Below are 26,024 nucleotides of genomic sequence, written 5' to 3' on the forward strand. Positions count from 1 at the left end.
ATTAGGTGAAGGATAGCAAGTTGTTAAAATATTTTGTACATCAAGAATAGAGAACTTCAAACCGATCAAGATCTGATCAAGATCTTCAGTTTTAAATGAGGATATGCCACACCAGAATTGGACGTCATTGCTCTCTTTAAAGAGATCACTTTTTCTACGGTACTGCTCTTATTTGAAGAGCCTGTCTGCGTTGTCCATGCTGCTCACTTAGGTCACTCCACTGTCTCTACATTCATGGACCTTACTTAGTGGGCCGGTGTTTTTTGTCTTTACTTCTACTGTAAATACGTGTACTATTGTTCTTTGCTATCACATGGTATATCCGACTTAGTGTCTGCTCCGCCCCTCTGTTGTATGTATGAAACCCATGCACCTGTTCTTTGATGTGCTCTAAATGAAGCAGTTGGCCACCATCCTGTGTTTTGTTCACTTTATATAAAACAGCAAGACAAACCAACCTAACAAATAAAAACATGTTTTTACTATTGTATTTCACATATTTACATTTTTAAGCATATGGAAATTAAGTGATTTGTCCAGATGTACATGACTTTTCAGTCAAATGTTGTGCCTGTGATTCTGGTCCGGGTCCCTAGGAACTGAAGTTGTCAACGAATCAAAACGACTTTGTATGCTAAGGGGTTAAATAAAGCCGCAGAATAAGAGTGAGCCCCAAATCGCCCATAGGTGACGTACTTACTCAAGAGAACTGTTCCTTAAATAATGAATTATATTTTTTATTTCACCTAATCCAGGTTGGCTGCTGTGGGATAGACAGTGTTAAAGATTTGAAACACCTATGTCCCAAAGACCCAAAAGAGCATAAAGTAAGCTTTGCCCTTTCTTTCTTCATTTTATTATGATAATTTGCATGGTTTTCTACACATCTAAGAACCAGTATGTATGGAAAGTGTAAGATGCTATTTATTACAATTTATGAGCCTGTGCCAGACCATGAGTCTTGAAAGGAGAAGCATTGAGTTCGTCACGATGCCCCTTCACTCCCTCAATGATGTTAAGAAATAGCATATTACCCTCTGCACACTTGTGCACATGACACGTGCTCAGGCGCTGTAGTTATAAACAAAGACAAGTAATGCTAAACAGAGCACAAGGGGTTAAAACCTGGCCCACAGTGAACTAAAATTAAAATGACGAGGCCTTGTGAGAATGCCCTCTTGCCTTTGTGTAATATGATTCTAGATTGGAATCAGAGGGGCACCAAGTACTATTTCTGGAGTCACTTCTGCTGTTCTGTAGTAACACCATATAATGTGACTTGCACTGTAGTCTTAAACAAATACTTGTGTGTTTATTAGTACATTTTTTCCAAACGATGTGCCGTTGGACCACGTTTACTTTTAATAGCGTGGTATAAACTGTAGTTCATAGAGGCTTTAAAAATATTAATTGGTATCATGTTGCTAGAATATTAACAATGAAGCAAACATAAACACTGTCTTGGAGGATAAGGATGAACGCCTCTTATTTATAAAAATGATGAACATTAACAATACCAAATTCAAAACACTTTAACTAGTAAAGATCATAACCCACATTTTTGATCTAATAATATGGGGTTTCGAAATGATCAACTTCAACTAATCATTTTAATGAATGATTTGTAAGAGGAAAGCGTGCCTAATTCGGAGGTAACAAAGATAATCTGGACATGTTTTGGAAAGTTTGAGATTGGCCTATTGTACATTCAAATGCAGTAGTAATAAGCACTGACAAAAACATTAGGTTTAGCATTAGGATTTACATAATGACTTACATAGAAAGACATTAATGGAGAAGTGGATAACATATATGGCGTAATGTCACTCCTGTGTCTGCTTCCATCCTTCCTCTACGTAAGTGTGCAGAGCTTTATCCAAACAGAAAGTGAACAACAGATAAGAAAGCAGTTTCACTCTTTTATTTAGTACAGTCCCAGCTCGCCTGCAACAAACTGACAAACTGAGTGCTCACATTCTAGGTTTGCTGCCACATTTGAGGGGGGCATTCTGGTCAATGTGCATTTCATTCAGAAAATTTGAAAGGAGGGATGGGCAGGTAGCACATCTCCATGTGGTCTCGACCATGCCTTCAGTCGCAGTCATTGTACAAGTGTTAATCTTCTCAGGTGACAGACTGACCTTACAGACTGGGGCATGGGTGAAAAGGCGCACACCCCATAATAAAAGGAGTACCACTGTGGTTGGACCTCTATTACCCATCAGTGTCTAAAAATCGATACACAAAATTATGTATAGCACTTGTAAGAGAACTCATGACATAAGTGCCTTCCAATAAAAAAATAAAAAATGACTAGGCTTGAAGGACTGGACTTTTTAACAGTACCAGCGGTGCCAGGGAACAACACCTATAACCTTCATGGGATACCTGTTTCGGCGCACAAACTACAGAGACACGGGACACTTCCTTCGGCGTCAAAGATTCAAGGTTTATTTACTGCAGGGAACACAGAAGTCACAACAAGTACAACACGTGCAACTTGGGGAGACTGCTTCAAATTAGTTCTGTGGAGCGCTCCTTTTATACAGAATTTACTCATAGGACAACATGGTACACAAAAGTTTACAACCTGGTTCCCATAATTATCCCCCAGAGGGGTCGCTTTGGTCACTTTGGTACACATAAGGTCCGGAACATAAGTGCGGAAACATTTGGCGGTTCCCAACTGTAAAAACCCATCTTCCCAACATTAGTGAATTCCAATCGGCAGTAAAACAGATCGAAATAGGGACAAAGACAGGTGCAGAGGAAGATGGAGACAGTGGGAGATCGAAAAGGGTGTAAAAGGGGAGGTATCGGGAAACACGAGATACAGGCATCAAAGGGACGTGCCTAATGAGATGCACGGCTGAGACAATAAACCGGCACGGTAGAAGCGCCTCAAGCGGGGCCATCTGCCTTATAGTATCATCCCCCTCATCGTAAAAGATATTTACAAAGAACATGTGTCTTCCACAAATATCTTGAGAGTCCCAGGGTAACGAAGCGGACAGTGTCCGTTCGCTGGCTACTTGAGGGCAAGAGACAAAATGGATGCCGTATCTAAGATGGAACCCGTGGGTACAGATGAAAAACCCACATATCAAACGAACGGTTTAAGTTAGCACAGCGAAACTGCGCATACTTACTAAACTCGTCATTTGCGGTTCTTAGATACCAGACTCGACCATATTCGTGCGATTCGAAAACATCACTTACAATTGTCACGGAACCTCAGACGCTCCTTTTGCCCTCATGTAGGCAAGCACTAGTCGGAATCATATTCGATATTCATCAGACCCTCGAGATGTTGCTGTAGCATAGCTCTGTCCAACCGAGACCCTTTGGTAACAGGTGGCTGTCTCATACACGTTGTAGCACAGAGGCCACATAAGGCAGGACCGCACTGCACGCAAAGGCAACACGTGAACAGGAACGCTACAACGACTCCAATGATCATCAGAATCTTCCAACCCCAAGTCGACATCAGGCCCCAAAACCATCCAAGTAGCGTCCAATCCCCTACATCCACGTGTATGGATTCGGAGATCTTATGCAACTTCGAGATGGCTTGATAGACAGTCGGAGCGTTATCAGGAATGAAAATACAGCAGCTCGAATGGATCACCTTACATACCCCACCTCGATCTGCTAAGATCACGTCTAAAACCATACGGTTTTGTAACGTCATAAGTCTATCCGCCTGAAGTTCTGTGGTGATATTACCAAGGGCACTGGCAGTAATATTAGCTGTCGATTCTACCACTCGAGTCAACTGTCTCAGGTTCCTACTATTAACCATAGGTCCCCAAAATGGGAGAAAACCCTTAAAAAAATCTCCTGCCTCTTGACCGGCAGTATCCTCTTCGCTAATTACGCCTCTCACAACTCTAGTTTTGTGATAATCTGCATCTACAGTAAACGTCGGAGGCAACAAGTTTGCGATAAAACATGAGCCCATGAAGTCAGAGGGCAACCATGCATACGCACGATCATGACAAATAAAGTATGTACCCTTGGCAGCCAAAAACACAGGGGACGAGACCATTGGCAGAATATAATTTTCAGTGCAAGCACTCTCTCCAAGTCGGGCTTTCGATCTACGGCCGCGACCTATTAAACAAAAATTACCAATGTGGGGTACGACCCATATCGGAGGCGAGCTTTTAAGCTGTTTTTCACCAGTGAACACACTATATTCGCCTCTACTTAGGACCCTATAGGCTTGTACCTCTTCTTCAGGGATAAGCGAGGGATCATAGATATCGCTATCTAAATCCTCTATTGCTATAGACAAAGATTTTTGGTACGAGGTAGGACCAGAGTAGGGGGAACGTGGTTCTCGAATGGGGTGGAAACCTAGTGCGCTTTGAAACATTGTTTGAAATGCTCGAGCAGACCCTTGGGAGCTATACGGTAACACCAGATATGGAATTCCCTTATCCGTAGTATGCGGCATCAACCCACACACCCAACAATTAGTAGTGTTAACCACTAACTGATGCTGATGAAGGAGCTGAATAAAGGAATTGTTGCGGAATTCTGCACGTCTAGCCTGCTCGTGTTCAGGTAAAATGTGAAAAGAATGAGGAGAAACAGTGGAGGTGAGTTTAAGGTCAGGGGTAGGAGTAGGTATGATAGAAGGCAAGAAGTAAGACATTGTGTAATATACTCCACCCGCCAATAATGCAGAAACAGTCACAAACAGTACGAATATTTGGAACACAAAACATTTGGTACGACTGAGTTGCTGCAGCTTGAATCTTTGTGCTTGAGCTCTTTCCAAGTCCATCAGCTTTGAAAATGCCATTCCCTATGACCGTCCGCAACTTTTCTTGACGCACTTCGTTCTGTGTAGCAATAGTCAATTCCTAGGAGTTCCCAGGAACCGACGGTCTTTAACCTAGCGTCAAGACCTACTAACCAGGAGGAAGTACGCGCGCGGCCCTACGGCCTTCATTTCACAAATATATACATATGTGAAAACAATGTCTCTCAGCTGTGGAAACAAAAAGTGTAAGGAACGAAGCTCAATGAATATGTACAAAATAATTACAATAGTATGAGTGTTCAAACTGATCATGGAAAACGGGATAATGCACTTGTCAAGGGACAGAACGGGGTTTTTTATTAGTCTTTAGTGCTGGATCGCAAAAAATATCGGGTTTTCCCAGGACGTGTCTGTTCGTTAAACAAAAGATCCGTCGAAGGGACGACGCCCTGTTGATCAGCTGAATGTTCTGGTCTTGAGTCTTCTGATGACAAGTGTTCAACAATGCCTTTTTGCTGCACTGAGGATTCTCCGGCAGGTTGTGCATCGCTGAAAGGTACAAACGCCGGCAATCCTTCGGTTTCAGTTGATGCAATGCCTTTCCTCACCCACGAGTCTGCTGGCAACGGGATGGGGACTTTCTTGGTATGGGTGGCATGCACCCAATTCTTCCGCCCCTCGAGACGAACTGCAGTTCTCGTGGCAAGGAGGACCTGATAGGGTCCAGTGAACCTGGGATCCAAATTGTTCTTGCGCGAAAAGTTTCGTGTTACCACCCAATCTCCGGGCTGGAGCGGGTGGCCTGGACCCTCCGTCTGCGTCGGCAATGCTTCGTGAACCTGTTGGTGAATTAACCTCAGTTTAGCAGTCAAGTCATAAAGATAATCGATCAACATTGGATACTCAAGATCACAAAAGGCACCCGGTCTAGGGACCCCCCAAACATTGGCAGGGCGACCGAACACTATTTCATAGGGACTGAGCCCTACTCGGGAGTGTACAGTTGCCCTTGTTGACAGCAATGCTAAGGGTAAAGCGTCAGACCATGAAAGACCTGTCGTAGCCTGAATCTTTGCTAGTTTTAGTTTAAGGGTGCCATTGTACCCTTCAACCAAACCAGCTGACTGAGGATGATTGGCACTATGGAATTTCTGATTAATTCCAAGGCCCTTGCACACACTCATCACACTCCCCACAAACTCACTTCCGTTGTCTGACCACACAATTCTAGGCATTCCATACCGAGGAAAGTATTCCTTCAGTAGGATTTTCGCAGTGGATAAAGCAGTATTGTCTTTGAGAGGATAGGCCTCAATCCATCGGGAGAATGCGCAAACAACAACTAAAACGTATTTCAAGTTATTGCATCGCTCCATATGGATGAAGTCCAATTGGATCACCTCAAAGGGACATGAAGGGGGAGCAAAACTACCAGGAGGAGTTGGGGTTCCCTTACCAGGATTGTACAACATACACACCATACAATTCTTAACCAAGCGTTCAGCACATTTCGTAATACCATCATTCTTCCACACAGGAAACAGCAATTTACAGATACCTTTCGCGCTAATATGTGCTAACCCATGTGCCATAGTCACAACAGCCAGCACATACGCATCAGGCAACATCCATCTTTTCTGTTCCGATAAGTCAATCCAACAACCATTCGCATCCAGCTTTCCCGTACTTTCTTTCCACTTCGTCTTTTCAGTTTCGGTGGCCTCATTCTGAATTGCTTTCACACTCTCGATAGTGTTTTCACACATACTTGATTCTGCAGGCCACCTAACCGAACTCGTCACATACATTCGAGTGCTAAGGTTCCGGGCAGTCTCCTTAGCAGTCTCATCTGCAAACGCATTACCACGACCAACATCATCCGTCACCTTACGATGCGCACTACATTTAACAATCGCCACTTGCTTAGGCAACGTAAGTGCATCCAAAAGATCATTTACAAGCTGGCCATGTTGAATCTTCGTACCATGTGACGTAAGGAATCCTCTTTCTCTCCACAGTCCTCCAAAACTATGTGCCACACCAAACGCATACTGGCTATCTGTAAACACATTCACCCGTTTATCTTTAGACAACACACACGCTCTCGTCAAAGCAATTAACTCAGCAGCCTGAGCCGAATTCTGACTTAACCTTGCGTTTTCCACAATCGTTCTCAATGTAACTACAGCATACGCAGTTGTCACATCACCGTTCGGCAACTTGAAACAGGAACCATCCACATATAAAGTACCATCGGGATCTGTCAATGGAGTATCTCTTAGGTCAATGCGACCCTTAGTTTCCTCTTCAGTTTTGAGATAGCAGTCATGTACTGCTTCATCACTTGATTCTGTGTCGATCGGCAGCAATGTTGCTGGATTCAACACATTACATCGTCTTATCCGTATATGACTGGCCAGCAACGTCAACTCATATCCAGACAATCTTGCACTTGTCAGATGTTGAGTTTTCGTTCGGTTCAATAGAGTGTCGACTGCATGCGGAACCATTACCGTGAGCATATTATCCATGACTAGACCTGCGGACTGTCGAATGGACGCCGCAGCTGCCGCTGTTGCCCTTAAGCAACTTGGCAAGGCTCTTGCTACTGGGTCTAAAGTCGAAGAAAAGTAGGCACATGGGCGTTGCTTACCACCAAAAGGTTGTGTCAAAACACTCAACGCGCAACCATCCCTCTCGTGAACGTATAGTGTAAACGGCTTACTGTAGTCAGGAGTGCCCAACACAGGAGCCGAACACAACGCATCACGCAATTCAGAAAAACTTTTCTGACATTCTTCAGACCAAGGTACTGGGGATGAAACATCTTTGCATGTAAGGGCTATCAATGGTTTCGCCAACAATGAAAAATTTGGAATCCATTGTCTGCAGTAGGACGTAATACCTAAAAAGGCGCGAACATCTCTTTGGGTTTTTGGCACAGTCATTCGGGAAATCGCTGCAATTCTCTCTGGGGTCAACCTCCTCCCTTCTTTTGACAATAAGTGACCTAGATAGGTAACTTCTTGACAACAATACTGTAGCTTTGAAGGCGATACCTTGTGGTGTAAGTCATGTAGATAGTGCAATAATGATACTGTAGCCGTTTTGCAAATAACTTCTGTATCAGCTGTCACTAAAAGATCGTCAACGTATTGAATCAAAGCTGCACCTTCAGGTAATACAAAGGCATCAAGCTGTCCTTTAAGTGCTTGGCTGTAGATTGACGGACTCTCACAGTAGCCCTGTGGAGCGCGTTTTAGCCTAAAACTGCGACCTCCTAATGAAAATCCGAATAGGTCTCTGCTTTCCTCTGCAATCGGGATGCTAAAGAAAGCATTCTTTAGATCGATCACTGTGAACCAGGAGGCAGATGCCGGAATCATTGTTAATAAAGCCGTAATGTCAGGGACCACAGGAAATTGTGGAACCACTATTTTATTTACCTCTCTCAAATCTATAACGAAACGATACACAGGAGGTTTAGTTGGGTCAGTTCGTTTCAGAATTGGCAATACAGGGCTATTACATACATTTCCACGAGTTTCTTCAACAACACCCTTTCCAATGAGATCATAAATAATTGCTAACAGCGCTCGTTCGCCCTCAAGAGAAATACGATATTGATGTAAACGCGGTAATCGCGCATTTGGTTTCAATTGAATCACATAGGGTGGAATGTCTAACAGGCCCACGTCATTGGGACCTGTGGCCCATAGAGACGCAGGGAGGGAACTCAATTCCGGTGGGAATTTATCAACCGATAAATACATGGGAGAGATCACTCTCCGTCCCAATGTAAGTTCCACTCCTTCGGGGGAACAATACAATGTTGCATATAATCGTTTCAACAAATCCAGGCCCAAAAGATTTTCACCACAACCTGTAGATAGAATCAGTGGAGCCGTTAGCTCACAATGTCCAATCATAAGAGGCAAAGGGTTAGAGACTGGGTTACTAACAGGGGCGCCAGAGAATCCAACGGAAACATTCGTTAAGCCAGACAAAGGTGCGCCAGGGAGTTTTGAATGCATGATGGAACTTTTTGTCGCACCAGTGTCTAACAGAAAAGGCTCAACTACACCTGATGTAGCCACTGCAACGTAAGGGCCACTCTGATCGACCGGAACTGACACTACTCCCTCTCTTTGTCGTTGGCTGTCCTAGTAATGGTCATTTACAACAGTTTCATGCTCTGCATAATAATCATCAACATTATACTGTGCAGATCTAACTGACCCCGCATTTCGCTGGTCAAAACAATTATTTGCGTCTGATTGATTTTGATAACGATCACTCTGATTGTGGAATGAACCACGACCTCTACCTCGAGGTGCCTGTTGAGGACCACCACCACGGTTTCCACGTATCGACACACCATTCAGACGGTCCCGTAAGGCAAGACAATCATATTTTAGGTGTCCCTCTTTCCTACAATATGCGCACTGATTATACCCAAGTGAAAATCTGGAATCAAAGTTGTCAGAGCGCGGCTGTGTCCTATCGGGCTGTGCTCGTGGTCGATACTGCTGTTGCGAATCATTTTGGTTTGATCGTGGAGGGTATGCTTGCTGCAACAAAACCTTTGTTTTGAGCTCCTTAGTTTTCTTTTCTACACGATCACTTTCTTCCTTTTCCCTATTCTCATAATACTGAGCCGTTGCTAGTATTTGTGCAGGGGTTGAAACTGCCCACGCACTTTCTGAATTCTTCAATTTGTTGCTTAGTTCAGGCAGCAAATTCGACACAAATTTGTCAACGAATAACCGCTGGCCTCCCTCAGCGCCCATGTCCTGGCCGCTGTGGTCGACAAACGCTTCCTCAAACCTTGTAAAGAAATCTGAGACACTCTCGTCTTTCTTTTGCTTACAAGCTGATAACTTATCCCAGTTCACCTTCATCGCTGGCATGAGAGTTTTCATGAGCGTAATGATTTTCTGAGGCAAATCCAAAATCAGCTGTTCAGGCTTGGCCCCACCAACTTGTAATGCATCAGCTGCTAGCAGTGCAGCCCAATCACCCCCTAATTCAACTGCGTGATTGGCTTGACGAATTTTAGCCCAAACTGGTTGCGGTACCACATTGCCAAACAACATGTCGATGTCGGCAATATTCATAATAGTAGCTTCCACCAGTTGTGATAACTCCTTATAATAACCAGCCGGATTTTTACGCGGATCAGGTAAGGATTGCTTCACTTGCAAAACTTCTGATCGTTTCCATGGAAGATGTATCCACACCCTTCGAAAATGCGGTAGCACCACAGGGTTTGCATTAGGATCACCAGGCACCCACAGTGGCGGGACTTCCCTCATAGGATACTGACCAGGAACCGCTTTCCAGTTCTCAGTGGTATCATCTAATGATATCCGAGAATGTGCTATGGGTCTGAATGCTAATAAGCGTTCCACGGCACGTCGTACATCGTCTCCTATAATCATACCGTTTGAAAAGTGACTCTGAAGTTCAATTATGTCGGACGGTACATTATCTACATCATCATTATACCATTCTTCTCTCAAAAAGTTACACATCTCCTCAAATACGAATCTCTGCGTAGGCTCATTAAACTGAGAAAACGTATCAAAGACTACACGTGGAGTGTAATTAGCAGGATGTCTCATCCACCTATGTGCCATTGTTACTAACGTCTCTTTCTCCCTACCACTAGGGATCTGACTCCGTCTCTGAGGAGTTTCAGATGAATCAGACGAAAATAACGGACCAGAAAGAGGTGAATAAAGAGTAGCAACAGAGTTAGGAACACGCTTACGGACAGAAGGAGAAAGAAAAACAGGGGCAACAACACTGGAGGTGAAGGAAGGCATAGTAGGAACGGACAAGATAGTTGGAGTAGCAGAAACAACAGTCTGCGAAGGTACAGGTACAGGAGCAGTAGGAACTAGAACAGGTGGTGAAACAAACGTAGGGTTAACAGCGGGCTGGCCCGCAGCCGCTGGAGCAACAAGAGGAACAACAGGGGGAACTACAGGAGCAGTAGCACCCTGTACATAAGGAGGTGGTGATTTCATCAAGTATGACAGCAAGGAATCCTCCTTCAAATCTTCTTTTTTCTTTTCTAGATTATTCAGTAAAACTGGGTAACATTTATCTATTTTCATGTGATGCAATCTAGTAGCGATTTCCATGTCTTTTTCTTCTTTGTCTTGTCTACATTCTTTTATAGCTTGCATTACAGGAACAAACTCTTGTTTTTGATTCTTTTTAAGTTGTTTGATTTCTTTCTGCTTGGCCTCTTTACGCCATATCCGAAAGGAATCAAACATAGCTGGCCTAGCTTTCTTTAAAAATAATTTAGCCTCAAGATTATCTAAAATCGAAAGTTCAAAAGTTCCATGTGGTGGCCATCTAAGATCACCGTCTTTCTTTGTATAACGGACCCAGTAATCATTATATATTATAGGACCCACCCCATGTCGACTATAAAGATCATGTATCGGAGTTCCAACTGGAGGTATCGGACACGAGTCCTCCAACCGGGAATCCATTGCGCAACATTTGAAAATACGAAACAAATCACTATGGCTAGGCATCGTGCACACTAACCTAGTATCAAACTTCAAGGATTACCGAAGCAATAAAACCTTGTGTAAGTCAAAACCCTCGGTTTTTGGCAATTGCAACTGTCAAATAATACTAAGGACCAATACTAAGAACCACAAATGCAATGGAACCATGCAATACAACAAAGCCTTAAGGCTATCACAAAGCTCGGAGATCTAACCACAAAGCCTGAGGAGGCTATTACAAAGCTCAGTGAGCTATTACCACAAAGCCTTAAAGGCTAACCACAAAGCTTTCAAGAAGCTAGAACAACCACTAAGGACTGGGAGCGACCCACAAATACTTAACTCAGAACTTCAATGGCGTCACCAGGAAGGCCCGTCTATCGTCTCGCTTGTACATAAGGTCTACGCCGGGCGTCGAAGACAGGTCGACAGTCAGGGCATCGGTCCGTCGCAGCCGTCAGGAGGCGGGAATCTTCGCAGGGAAAAACTTCGGGCCACTTATTTCGACAACAGGATCGATGAAGCGGGGTGCACCTTCCCTCGGAGATTTCACACGAAGTTCCTCACGATCATCAGGCTTTGGACCGGTACCGCTGAAGTCGCCCCACGTTGGGCGCCAACTGAAGGACTGGACTTTTTAACAGTACCAGCGGTGCCAGGGAACAACACCTATAACCTTCATGGGATACCTGTTTCGGCGCACAAACTACAGAGACACGGGACACTTCCTTCGGCGTCAAAGATTCAAGGTTTATTTACTGCAGGGAACACAGAAGTCACAACAAGTACAACACGTGCAACTTGGGGAGACTGCTTCAAATTGGTTCTGTGGAGCGCTCCTTTTATACAGAATTTACTCATAGGACAACATGGTACACAACAGTTTACAACCTGGTTCCCATAATTATCCCCCAGAGGGGTCGCTTTGGTCACTTTGGTACACATAAGGTCCGGAACATAAGTGCGGAAACATTTGGCGGTTCCCAACTGTAAAAACCCATCTTCCCAACATTAGTGAATTCCAATCGGCAGTAAAACAGATCGAAATAGGGACAAAGACAGGTGCAGAGGAAGATGGAGACAGTGGGAGATCGAAAAGGGTGTAAAAGGGGAGGTATCGGGAAACACGAGATACAGGCATCAAAGGGACGTGCCTAATGAGATGCACGGCTGAGACAATAAACCGGCACGGTAGAAGCGCCTCAAGCGGGGCCATCTGCCTTACAGTATCATCCCCCTCATCGTAAAAGATATTTACAAAGAACATGTGTCTTCCACAAATATCTTGAGAGTCCCAGGGTAACGAAGCGGACAGTGTCCGTTCGCTGGCTACTTGAGGGCAAGAGACAAAATGGATGCCGTATCTAAGATGGAACCCGTGGGTACAGATGAAAAACCCACATATCAAACGAACGGTTTAAGTTAGCACAGCGAAACTGCGCATACTTACTAAACTCGTCATTTGCGGTTCTTAGATACCAGACTCGACCATATTCGTGCGATTCGAAAACATCACTTACAATTGTCACGGAACCTCAGGCTGTTCTGAATGAGAAAATGAGGAGCATGTTGTCACATGGACACATCATCAATTACCTTATGTTAAGTTATGTGTGGGTTTTGTACAGCACACAAGTACCACAACATTATGTTCTGGTGCTGGGAGAAGCAGAGGGTCAGTTTGAGAAGAGGCATAGAGATAATCTAACATAAAGCAACGTTTTCAGAAGCTTTTTCAATGTACGAATGTGAATTTGTAACACAGCTTGAGGTGGGAGGTGTTCCAGAATCTTGCTGCACAGATAGAAAAGACATATCCCAATGAACTGGTTTGGTATAACTGATACATGACGAGGAGTCTGGCCAACAAAGACCTACCGATGCTGGACGAAATGTAGAAGGTGAATTTTCTCCAAATATATAGGGGGACTTGGTTGTGGGGGCCCCTGAAGACTGAGCAAAGTGCTTTAAACATAATTCACTTTTTAATTGAAAGTCAATAGAGAGAGTTTAGGGCTGCAGTAGCAGATGAGTGTTTGGGAAGAGATACAGCAATCCTAGCAGCAGTGTTTTGAAGTTGCTGGAGTTATTGGAGAAAAATAGTCTGTAACATCTAAACAATGAATTGCAGTAGTCAAGTCTGCTGAGTGTGGCTGACTGGATTACCACAGAACAAGATGGTGTGAGAGGTAGGAATGATTTATGTCAAAGTTCTGAAAAGTAAAAAAAAAACAGGCAGTGGCCATTTTGTATTTGATAGTGAGAGATCATGATTGATAAAGAATCCAAAGTTCTGCCTTGAGGTGGCAAAGGTGGGTAGACGGCCTAATTCTTGGGAACTAGAGATCTAGCAAAGCATGATTGGGTGAACTTTGAGTAGGAATCGGCATCATGTACATTTCTTCTATATTGATTTTAAGAGAATTGAAAGGCATCCAACTGGTTATGGGTCTCACATAGTCCTTGATTTAGGAGACCCCTGAGAGACTGTGTAATTGAGAGAAAAGATTATTTGTATATTGTCATTGTATCTCAGGGAATGTAGTCCAAAGTGGATAATATTTAGAAGTGCGTGGGGAAAGAGATTGGGGCTCAAGGAGGGGCCCTGAGGGACTCCTGCCACTGTATGCTTGAAATCAGAGTGAAAGGGGGCATCATAACTGCCTGATAAATATCTATCAGGTAGGATTTCATCCAGGGAAGGGCTAAGTCTTTACCTTTTCGGATTGGACATTTGAACATGAATTCTACATGATTTGGAGGAAGATTACAGTGTATAATGTAAGGGTCTGATTTGTAATGACCTCTTCCAGGTGTACGTCAGAAATATGTCTGTAATAAGGTTTAAAAGAAGGTAAAAGTATTGAATTAATGAGTGGAGTCTAGAAATGTAATTTACTTCTGTCCAGAACACAAATGCTTTGCATACTACTTTAAACAAGAAGACATTTGGAGGGATGTATTCAAGAAGTTTACAAGGACATCCTTCACAAACGTAATAAAAATGTATTAAATGCCATTGTCATTGAAATTCTTTATTTGGTTAAAAAATGATCTATAAAAGACAAATGCAAAAATGAAGTCATACTTATCATGCATCACATTTGTATAAAACAGCAGCAAACGTGACATGATCTATTAAAATCCTTACACAAACAATGCCAGAAAGTTTATTGTGCAAATAAATCAATAAAAACAACAGGAGAAGAAAACAGCATCATAAAATATTCTTTATTCTAATAGCACACTGTAGATACTTAGCTGCTGCCCAACAAACATGAATAGAAGTTTAGGGTAGAATAAAAATCATATCTTACTTGCATTGCCTAAGGTTGGTGCACCTCAAAATTGGGACCAAGTGGTGGTGTCCAAAGGAGCATAAAATTTACAGAACAGCAAATATGCCTCGCAGTCTATAAAGAACTAGAATTGCAAGGGCAAACTGGTAAAGCCACATTGTATGACACAGGTATGTGGAAGGCAAAGTGCACAATGTAAAGTCTTAATCATGTCAGCAGTATGCTAGGTAGTTGAAATCAGCTTGCAAGATAAGGTTCCATCCCGGAACTTGCAGTTATTAACATATCGTTTCTCACAGTATATTTCAAGGACTCAAGTTGTTCTCTGTTGGTTGAAAACATGGCAAGGCAATGAGCCTTTATAATATTCCTTCCTACAAGGAGGGAGTTGTTCATCTGGGTTAAAGAACGATTCTGACATATTCAGGTTACCACTCGTTTTCTCTATGTAGGCTAACCATTGGATCTTCATCGCCTTATCCAGGGTGATACAATCTTTCAATTACAGCCGAATGAAGGATGTCTGACACAGAAAAGTAGATGTGCTGTGGGGAACTGTCAGCAATCTCTTCAGAAACCTGTTCTCAAATTTCTGAACAATATCAAAGTCCAATATTCCCCAGAGCCCCGCACGATTGATTGCAATTGAGAGGCACTTTGATTTGTAAACCATTAACATTTCTTTAATGTGCTTAATATCCAGCTTTATAGTGAAATTAAACTGTGCCTCTGCACTTCTCCCAAAAGGGCCACCTTAGCACGACCCAGAGGGTCAACTGCAAGTGTCATCAAATAAGATCACCAGATAAAGAAAAGTAGTAACTCTGTAAATCTTGCTTTGAATAACATAGTACATGTGTTTGTATGTTTTTTGACCAATAACCATAATATGGGTCTTGAACTGATTTATTGTAAAATCAAATCTGCATAAAGAAACATAAATATATCCAGACTTTTCTGCAACGCAAACAGGGTCCAAACCATGAGCACCACATCATCCGTGCAAAGAAGAGCAGGTATATGGCAGGTACCAGGACATGATACATCAATGGTAAATTTAGTCAAATATTTTTCTAGCCCATTATTGTACATTGTGAACAAAAAGTAGTTAGAACACATCCCTGTCTTATTCTCTTTGACATTGGAAAAAGTTTGATTGTCTCGCCATTTGGGCCATTTCTGACACTGGCTGTCATCTCACTAAGCAATTATCTGAGGAAATTAACTAAATTGTCTTCAACCCCCAGGGTCGACAGAATGCCTCATAGTTTATTGCAGTTTACATGATCAAAGGTCAAGATTACATCTATGAATACCGTATAGGCACTCCCCTTTTTTACTAATGACATTTTATTAATTAGGATGTAAGAGTTAAAGGAATGCTCGACTGTCTCCAGACAGAATAAAACCAAATTGCAATGAGACTTATTCTGGATGTCCTTGGGTCACATATCCAAATTATTTAAAAGGATCTAGCCCTTCATCTTAGTCGTAGAATCTATCAATCATATGGGACGATAACACTTTGAATTGCTTTTGTTGCCTTTTTTAAGAAGGGTACGATAGTTGCATGGGGCCAGGAGCGTGGTGGACCAGAACTGGCAACAGCCCTCAGGACGTTTGTTAAAAGAGATACCCACAGATTAGTATTTTACCTGCATAAGTCTACTGGAACCCCATCAGAGCTGGGTGACTTCCCTTTAGGGCATCTGTTATTAACGTTCAGTACATCTTTGTAATCTATATTAAAACAAGCATACTCTGCTGCCTCACTTCCTATGGGCTTAGTAGTTGAAATACCACCACTATAACCCTCTGAACAATGACTAAAACAGTTGTCCGGAGGAATAACAATGTTAAGGCCCAGGTCAGATGAATCCTTGAAAAAATGGGTTGTTAGTCATCTGGCAAAATGCTCTGATATTTTTCACAAACACGTTCCTTACAAGATTAATAAGCCTCGCCACTTATCTGTTTCTTCCTCATAGCAAAGGCTCTTTAATATTCTGTTCTACATAAAGCAAATATGCTTGTGATTTCTGGGAACTAATCTACGTGTTTTTACCAAGTTCCTGTGGGTTTTTGAGCAGTTCACTTCAAACCATCATTCATATTTAGCTTTCGGAGGCCGGGAGAGACCAACTGTAATTCCCTGGCTGACCTATATAGCACAGAAAACCAATAATAATGTATTCTGCTCTAACTTTCAGTTCAGTTCAAAAACCTTTATTTCGGTCATTAAAACCATAAAAGTATGTGTACAATATAATCAAAATCTTGACAATATAAAATTAATAAAAATTAATCCATCCATCATATGAAAGTACATGTGCATCATCTTTGTGTGCCAAGGTAATTATCTGCACTAACCTATGAGCAAAGCCAATAACCTCAAGAAAGTGCACATGCATTAATAACAGGGAAAGAAAAACAGAGCATGGGTCCAGTGAAATGAAATCGGTTTCAGGTTCCAAAAAGTACTTAACAGAGATTATAAAATACATAGATCCGGTGGAATTGGTACTGGTCGCATTGTTGATAAAATATTACACGTACAGTATAAGAATTAACTTTCAAAAGAGAGAGTTTCCCAGAATACCAGAAAGGACTGGGTATAAAGCAACAAAAAAAGAAAAAAGAAAATTCCTTTCTGTGTGACTGGCTTTCTATTTGTGACCCATAGGTCTACACACTAATATGACCTTTTTAGTGTTAAAACGTGACACGGATAATTATATCTGCACAAAACTAAGATTTCTTTTTGTCTCACAAAATGTTATTATGATTATATTAAAAACATATGAATTCCTTTGTTACATAACATTTTAAAAACATATCATCAATAGAAATTTTGTCTAGTACATACAATATTTACATTTACATTTACATTTACATTTACATATTTACTTTCGAATATTCCCAATAAAATTAAAAACAATTAGTGCAAAATGATATTCATACATGGAACAATTTTACAAAAAATCATAACATAAATATAGAACAGTAGAAGAAAGTCCTTTGTCGACGCGTTTTGGTGCCTTAAACTGTTTTAACACCTTTTTCAGGACTGACTTTTAATTAAAACCAAATTTCTTCAAATCTAAAAACAAATACATACAATTAATATCATATATTTTGGTGAGTACAAAGTGCATTAGTTTAGTGTGCATGGTTGCCCACGTGTCACGGTATCAGCTCAGAGAGATTATCTTACTTGCTAGTATCTTATCGGGGATCTTGTATCTTTTAAGATTCCACACATGGGAGGATTGGGTATCACTAGATCCTCTGTATTATGTGTATTCTTTTCATCTCTAAAAGTTAAGAATTGCATTGATCAATCATGTGTGACAAGTTAAATTTCAAGACTACATGTCTAAGTTAATTCCCGTTTCACTTACTTTAAACTGGGAGAATAAATATCAGTTGTGTCTTGTTCCAATGTAACGACTTAAATTCATTACAAAAAGGGGGTGGTGATGGACAGAGTATCTGAGTTAATCAGAACACTCCTACCCAGTCAACAGATCAGGGCTTGATCCATCACCGTTTTTTAGCTCACTGCACCATCCCAGTTCAGAACCTGGCTATATGCAAATTAGTCTGTCCCTGGCCCAGTGCATCATGGGAACAGGGCAGACCAAACTACCAAGCCAATTCTTCACTGGAAAGGAAACAAGCTTCCGGGGACCGGTTTCTGGCATTACAGCCGTCTTCGGCCCGGCTTGCTTGAATCCTGATGGTGCAATGAGCAAGGGACTCATGTCTGAGCATACCCTTCCACACTCATGGTGGCCAAAATAATGACAAAAAGGGGGTGGTGATGGACAGAGTATCTGAGTTAATCAGAACACTCCTACCCAGTCAACAGATCAGGGCTTGATCCATCACCGTTTTTTAGCTCACTGCACCATCCCAGTTCAGAACCTGGCTATATGCAAATTAGTCTGTCCCTGGCCCAGTGCATCATGGGAACAGGGCAGACCAAACTACCAAGCCAATTCTTCACTGGAAAGGAAACAAGCTTCCGGGGACCGGTTTCTGGCATTACAGCCGTCTTCGGCCCGGCTTGCTTGAATCCTGATGGTGCAATGAGCAAGGTAATCATGTCTGAGCATACCCTTCCACACTCATGGTGGCCAAAATAATTACAAAAAGGGGGTGGTGCAAAACGGTGATGGATCAAGCCCTGATCTTTTGACTGGGTAGGAGTGTTCTGCTTAATTCAGATACTCTGTCCATCACCACCCCCCTTTTTGAATCGTTTTGGCCACCACAAGTGTGGAAGGGTATGCTCAGATGTGAGTCCCTTGCTCACTGCACCATCAGGATTCAAGCAAGCCGGGCCGAAGACGGCTGTAATGCCAGAAACCGGTCCCCGGAAGCGTGTTTCCTTTCCAGTAAAGAATTGGCTTGGTAGTTTGGTCTGCCCTGTTCCCATGATGCACTGGGCCAGGGACAGACTAATTTGCATGTAGCCAGGTTCTGAACTGGGATGGTGCAGTGAGCTAAAAAACGGTAATGGATCAAGCCCTGATCTTTTGACTGGGTAGGAGTGTTCTGCTTAATTCAGATACTCTGTCCATCACCACCCCCCTTTTTGAATCGTTTTGGCCACCACAAGTGTGGAAGGGTATGCTCAGATGTGAGTCCCTTGCTCACTGCACCATCAGGATTCAAGCAAGCCGGGCCGAAGACGGCTGTAATGCCAGAAACCGGTCCCCGGAAGCTTGTTTCCTTTCCAGTAAAGAATTGGCTTGGTAGTTTGGTCTGCCCTGTTCCCATGATGCACTGGGCCAGGGACAGACTAATTTGCATGTAGCCAGGTTCTGAACTGGGATGGTGCAGTGAGCTAAAAAACGGTGATGGATCAAGCCCTGATCTTTTGACTGGGTAGGAGTGTTCTGCTTAATTCAGATACTCTGTCCATCACCACCCCCCTTTTTGACTTAAATTCAGCGTCGGGTCATTTGGAATAAGTGGCTTGAGTTAGGTCTGAAAAATAGCAGTTATGTTTATATGTCTCTAGCTCATATAATTTTTGGGTATCTTTGTTATTGACCATGTGCCTGTTCGCCACATACCTTGAGGTCTGGTTACTGCTTGAAGACGGATTATCTTCTCGTCTTGGGGGTATCTTTGCTTGGTGCCCCTTTCCCGGGATGCCTCTATTTTTCTTTTGCCGGGTATCCTAAATAAGCATATTTATGTCAGTCTACTTTATTGCCCCTACTCTATTATTTGCACATTATTTTATGTTACTAGGCATTATTTCATAAATCTCTATGTAAGAACTATTTGCCCTTGTGGTTCAGTCACCTTTATTATCATGGTCCCTTGCTGAGGGTAACTGAACACACCCATACGTTGATAAAATGTATGGTTTTGGTCATAAGACTGGTATATTTAGCAACCGATTTGCATACTGTTAACATTACCGCTATAGCAAATCTAATGACCTAGATCGTTTCAGTTCCCCGGTTTTAACTTATACGCTTAGTGTTACCTCCTTAAACATTTAACCTCTTTTGAAATATAGGAGGGTGGCATGTAGACTAAACGATAGATTACATATTGAGGACTGATCCTATACTTCATGATGTTTATGCGAAGCAAAATTCTCGTTGCGTTACTACCACACGAACAACATATAAGAATTAAAACATAGTTCATCTCCATTATTGAAAACTTAAAACAATAAAGATGGTTAAGAACCGTTTTTTCTCTCTTTTTTTGTTGTGTCCACGCCTGCGCCACATTAAATTTAGAAATCGAGAGACAGCAAAAACAATGGGCTTCGAGCTCTCCATGCCGCTGGAGTCAAGCTATCCTGGCTGAAGAGGGGTGAAACCCTTAAACCGGTTCTAGGATGCTTGTTTCCAGTCTAGGGCGGACCTGACCTGGCAGTTCGGGCTGGACTGTTCCCATTGGTCACAGGGTCAAGACTGATTTGCATATGGCTGGGTTCAAACTGGAATGGCAAATGGAGCGAAAAATCGTCTTCTCCCTCACTATAATATATTAGAGCAAGGATTGTCGTAAGGAGAGACCCGGTAATAGACCTTCATAAGTCCCAGTCGTTATGTGAAGCCTTCCTCTCCTTCACTCCCGCTGCTCCCAACCGTATCGCCACGGTTGGGAGCAAGAAGGAGAAGACGATTTTTCGCTGCGTGGCGATCATTACAGTAACAGTGGTATAAGAGATGTCCCACTACCAGAAGGACATTCTGACCTAATGCTTGCTTGCCATTTGCCTCGAAAAAGTCTAAGGGAAGACGAAACATGTGTTGGCTCAGTGGTGGTTTTGTTTTTTTGGATTTACGACTATAAGAAAATAAAATTACATCTATTGAAGAAATCTAAAGATGTGGACTCTTCTTTTCCAGGAATACTTGGAGTGTCATATAGCTACTATTGTTTGAAATGAGTTTATGATTACTAGCCCCATATACTTCGGTATAGGGTATCACATTGACCCAGAATTTGGGAATGTTTATGAATATAAGGGTGTGCGTACTAGTAACTTTCTATTGTTAACAAGTTTGTCTATACAACAATTTGTTGTGTTGTGAGCATCTTTTGGTAGTAGATGCAAGAAATAATTTGAATAGCACCCCTACTACATATTCAGTGCATTTGTCCATTGTTTCACACTATAATAATTTCAAAGGCTAATATAAATTGACAGTCTGATGTGCCGTTCCAAATGACAAAGCTGTCCAGGAACCTCAGTATTCCCATCGGCGACTTAGACATTAAAAGGGTGTCATCCACAAACATCAATGCTGGGACCTTTGAGTTTGCTAGCTTTGGGGCGTCATTATTCTTAACCTTGATGAGTTGGGCAATTAATGCGTTGACAAAGAGGCAGAACAGGGTAGGTGCAAGCACACACCCCTGCCTCACTCCTCTGTAAATTGGGAATCGTGAAGTTAGTTCTCACCCTTTCCTTCATCTTACTTGGGCATTGTTGGCTTCGTGCAGCTTCATAAGTATGCTTAGGAGGTAAGAGGGGATCCCCATATCTCTTAGTCACCACCCATAATTTATCTCCGGGCACCAAGTCACGGGCCGTTTTGAGTCCACAATAATTAGGTAGAGCCTGCCACCCTCCATTCTCACCGTTTTCCAAAATATAAGTTGGAGTCTATATATTTGATCAACGGTGGAGGTATTCTTCCTGAATCCGGCTTGGTATGGGCTCAAAGTGCAATTATCTTCCATCCAAACCTGAATGTGTTCTAGAAGTACCCGTTCAAACAGTTTTTGGGTGACATTGATCAAACTGATCGGTCTGTAGTTTGCAGGGAGAAGTGGTGATCCCTTTTTAAAAACTGGGGCATTTTCTGCCCCTACCCAGGTTTCGGGAATCACTATACCTTTCATTATAGCATTAAATAGTACACTGAGATAAGGGCCCCATATTGTTGGTTCTTCCAGAAAAAGATTCCCTGGAAGCTTATCTAATCCTGGTGCTTTCTCACCTAGGTATATTAGTAATTCCACCCTATTGCGTAGAACCAAATTGGTTAACAAACGTTCCTTTGCAGTTCTCACCATCTCAGCAAATCTCCCTTGTTCTTTTCTACTGGGAGGGGTAAACAGTAGGTTATTTGGTCCACAGTGACTGTCCTTCTGTAATGAAATATTGACAATATGCTGTTAATATTGTGGGCATTTTCTAAAACAGTGTAATAAGAGAAAACATCCAATATATCTGATATAAACAAAATAAAATCAATTAGACTACTGTGATCCCTAACAATAAATGTTGGCTTTAAAATTGGAGTGGACGACAAGGAATCGAAAGAAAACTGCAGGCTGTAGTTGCAGGCAAGCAAAATAAGGACTTCACCATATGGAGTAAGGCAGATGTGAGTTAAAGCCTCCCCCATCTCATCCACAATCCCACAAGAGGTCGAGCTAGAAAGCGGGCAGTGCTTGAGAATAAAATCTCCCACTCATAAAAATGATACCAGCACATTTTATCTGGTTATGAACCTCCCATTTCTCTAGAAAGGCAATTAGCAATATCAATATTATTCAAGTAAAAAAGTCATCACATAAACTAATTATTAAAACATTCATAGATGTGCAACCAAGCCACATTTGGAAGTGTGGAGAACCCAGATAACCGAGCAACTTTCCTAGGAATCAAGTTGAGACAAAGGTTATCAAACCTTCCTTTGCTCTACCTGAGTGTGCGAGGACAGCAGCTCTAAAATATTAGCTAAACCCAGCTATATACTGTATTTGCAAGGCCCAGGTCCCCTGGTAACAATCCACATCAAAATGAAGCATTCGGCATTGTTCATCTTAGACCCTAGACCTGCTGCATTTCATGATGCAAATTTTAAAGCAATCTCAGGCAATAACATGGCCACTGAGTCTACAAAAAGGGAGACAATAAATGGCCATTGTCAAAAAGAGTGAAAGTCTAGTAAGTGTCAGGTATCTAAACGGGACAAGCATGCTTCATTATCATACATTGGAACAACCTTATCTTGATGCATGTCATCATCATTAGGATTAGGAATACCATTAATGGGTTTAGCTGTAGCAAGTCTGAATTGTCTATCTACAGACTTATTCTAAGCTAACTCTCTAAATCTGTTCACAGAAACGTGACATTCTGTACATTGGCAGGTCTCATTACAGATCTAGCATGATACTAATAACCTTGTGAAAGTACCTCAATCAATCATTTGTAAAGCACACTAAATACCCACGAGGGTCTCAAGGCGCTGAGGGGGGCCGCTACTGATCGAACAGCCAGGTCTTGAGTATCCTCCTGAAGGTCAGCAGGTCTTGGGTCTGTCGTAGGATCAGTGGGAGGGTGTACCATGTCTTGGCAGCGAGGTGGGACAAGGATCTCCCACCGGTGGTTGTTCTTCGGATGCGCGGGACAGTGACGAGTGAGAGGTCGGCAGAGAGTAGCTGGCGGTTGGAGATGTAGAAGGAGAGCCGTCTGTTCAGGTAGGCTGGGCAAGTCGTGTGGAGTGCCTTGTGTGTGTGGGTGAGGAGCTTGAAGGATATCCTCTTGTTGACGGAGAGCCAGTGCAGGTTTCTCAGGTGGGGATGATCTGGCCGTGGCATGGTACGTCGAGGATCAGTCGTGCCGAGGCATTTTGGATGCGTTGTAGTCGTTTGATGAGCTTGGTCGGGGCTCTCGCATAGAGGTTGTTTCCATAGTCGAATGTGCTGCTGACGAGGGCCTGGGTGACTGTCTTTCTTGTATCTGTCGGGATCCATCTGTAGATCTTGCGGAGCATGCGGAGGGTGTTGAAGCAGGAGGAGGAGACTGCGTTGATTTGCTTGGTCATTGGGAGCGTTGAGTCGAGGATGATTCCCAGGTTGCGTGCGTGGTCGGTGGGTGTCGGGGCTGCCTCTAGTGCCGTCAGCCATCAGGAGTCGTCCCAGGCTGAAGGGTTGGAGCCAAGGATGAGGACCTCCGTCTTGTCCAAGTTCAACTTCAGATGGCTGGTCTTCATCCAGTCGGCGACTGCCTTCATTCCTTTGTGGAGGTTGTCTTTGGCTGTAATGGGGTCCTTGGTGAGGGAGAGGATCAGCTGAGTGTCATCGGCATAGGAGATTATGTTGAGGTCGTGTGTCAAGCTACGTGTGCGAAGTGGTACACAAGGGGTGGTGATGGACGGAGCATCTGAACCAATCAAACACTCACACCCAGTCAACAGATCTGGGTTTAATCCATCACCGTTCTTTAGCCCACTATGCCACCCGAGTTCAGACATGGCCATATGCAAATCAGTCTGACCCTGTGCCTCATGGGAACAGTCCAGCCCGACCTGCCAAGCCATGCCTTCCCTGACTACGTGTGCGAGCGGGGCAATATAAATGTTGAACAGCGTTGGGCTGAGGGAGGATCCCTGGGGTACGCCGCAGATGATCTCGGAGGCATTGGAACAGAATGGGGGCAGGCGGACGCTCTGGGTTTTTCCGGAGAGGAAGGAGGTGGTCCAATCCAGAGCCTTGTCTTGAATCCCTGTGGCGTGGAGGCATGCGCGTAGTGGGCAGTGGCAGATGGTGTTGAAGGCAGCAGAGAGGTCTAGGAGGATGAGTGCTGTGGTCTCGCCATTGTCCAGCAGGGTCCTGATGAGGGCAGTCTCGAAGCTGTGGTTGCTGCGGAACCCTGACTGGGAAGGGTCAAGGATTCTGTTGTCTACGAGGTATCGGGTTAGCTGTCTGTGGGCGGTTTTCTCGATGACCTTGGCCTGGAAGGGGAGCAGAGAGATGGGCCGGAAGTTCTTGAGGTCTCTTGGGTCTGGCTTAGGTTTTTTGAGTAGGGCATTGATCTCGGCATGTTTCCAGATCTCTGGGAAGGTCGCGGTCTCGAGGGAGAGATTGATGACATTGCGCAGGTGGGGTGCGATGTTGCTGCTTGCTCTGTTGAAGACGTGGTGCGGGAATGGGTCCTGCGGAGAGCCAGAGTGGATTGAGCGCATGGTCTTGGCGGTGTCATCGATGCTCACACTGGCCCAAGCTAGCAGGGGGTCATGGTCGATGGTGTACGGAGGGTCTGTTGTGTTGCTGTCTCAATAGCCCTGGGTTAGGAAATTGTGCCTGAATAACAGGTTATGAACAACAAAGGAATTCCTAAAACTGATCACAATTCAGTCATCAGAATCAAGTTTCGGCACATTCCCTACCCACGGGATCCTGCGCGTCATAGTTATCTTACTAGTCAGTGAGTTACTGATACCATTCTCTCTTTTAACCAATGGACAGCCTTGTGTAAGGACAATGGTGAAAGGAGATACTTCAGGTGACAAATGTAATACTGAAGATTTCTCAGTTGTTGAAAGTTTGGGGGCACACGACAATATATTCCCTCCATAGCTACAGACAGACTCAGAAGCATGTGGAAGTTGAGTCAAAGGCAGGTGGGTGGCAGTAACAAGGATGTTGTTACGATCATTTTCATCGTTGGAGGCACGGGGCTTACAGATAAAAAGAGGATAAACGTAATTACCTTCAGCTTTGAAAGTTTACTCTCAGTGACTACAATTAGGCAGGTAACACGGTCCCTAAACACAGCAATCCGACCCTATAAAGATCTCAGCGTGCAACAGATTAGAGTGACTTCGCTAGCCTCCCTTCCTTCCTTCCTATCTATTAGTTGAGACATTTTCTGGGTCTTCGGACTCCTCAGTGCGTGGGGAGTGGCCAAGCATACCGTGTAGCACGAAGCCCAGGTGCCTCTTTTAGCACTGGCTAACAGTCTCGCCTTTCCAGATAATGATGAACCAGATGGAGCCTGGGAAACTGAGTCCAGTGGCAGTGAAGTAGCGCTGGCGCAGCCAGAAGCCCAAGCGCAACATCTAGCACCGACAGCTACAACCCCACCATCCCACATAATGGGGAGCCCAGCTGGAGTCTTTGAAACTGAGTCCGGTGGCTGTGGCA

General features: G+C 43.4%; 1 protein-coding gene across 1 annotated transcript in view; it reads left to right on the forward strand.

Moving 5' to 3' along the window:
• Positions 1-26,024, forward strand: part of TSPAN2 (tetraspanin 2) — a 516,484-nt gene that overhangs the window by 472,722 nt on the left and 17,738 nt on the right. The window contains exon 6 of the mRNA XM_078641236.1: positions 756-827. Coding sequence (XP_078497362.1) covers positions 756-827 — 72 coding nt within the window. The remainder of the gene's footprint in view (positions 1-755; positions 828-26,024) is intronic.

Source organism: Lissotriton helveticus, chromosome 5_1 (genome assembly GCF_964261635.1).
Source record: "Lissotriton helveticus chromosome 5_1, aLisHel1.1, whole genome shotgun sequence".
Taxonomy (NCBI): domain Eukaryota; kingdom Metazoa; phylum Chordata; class Amphibia; order Caudata; family Salamandridae; genus Lissotriton; species Lissotriton helveticus.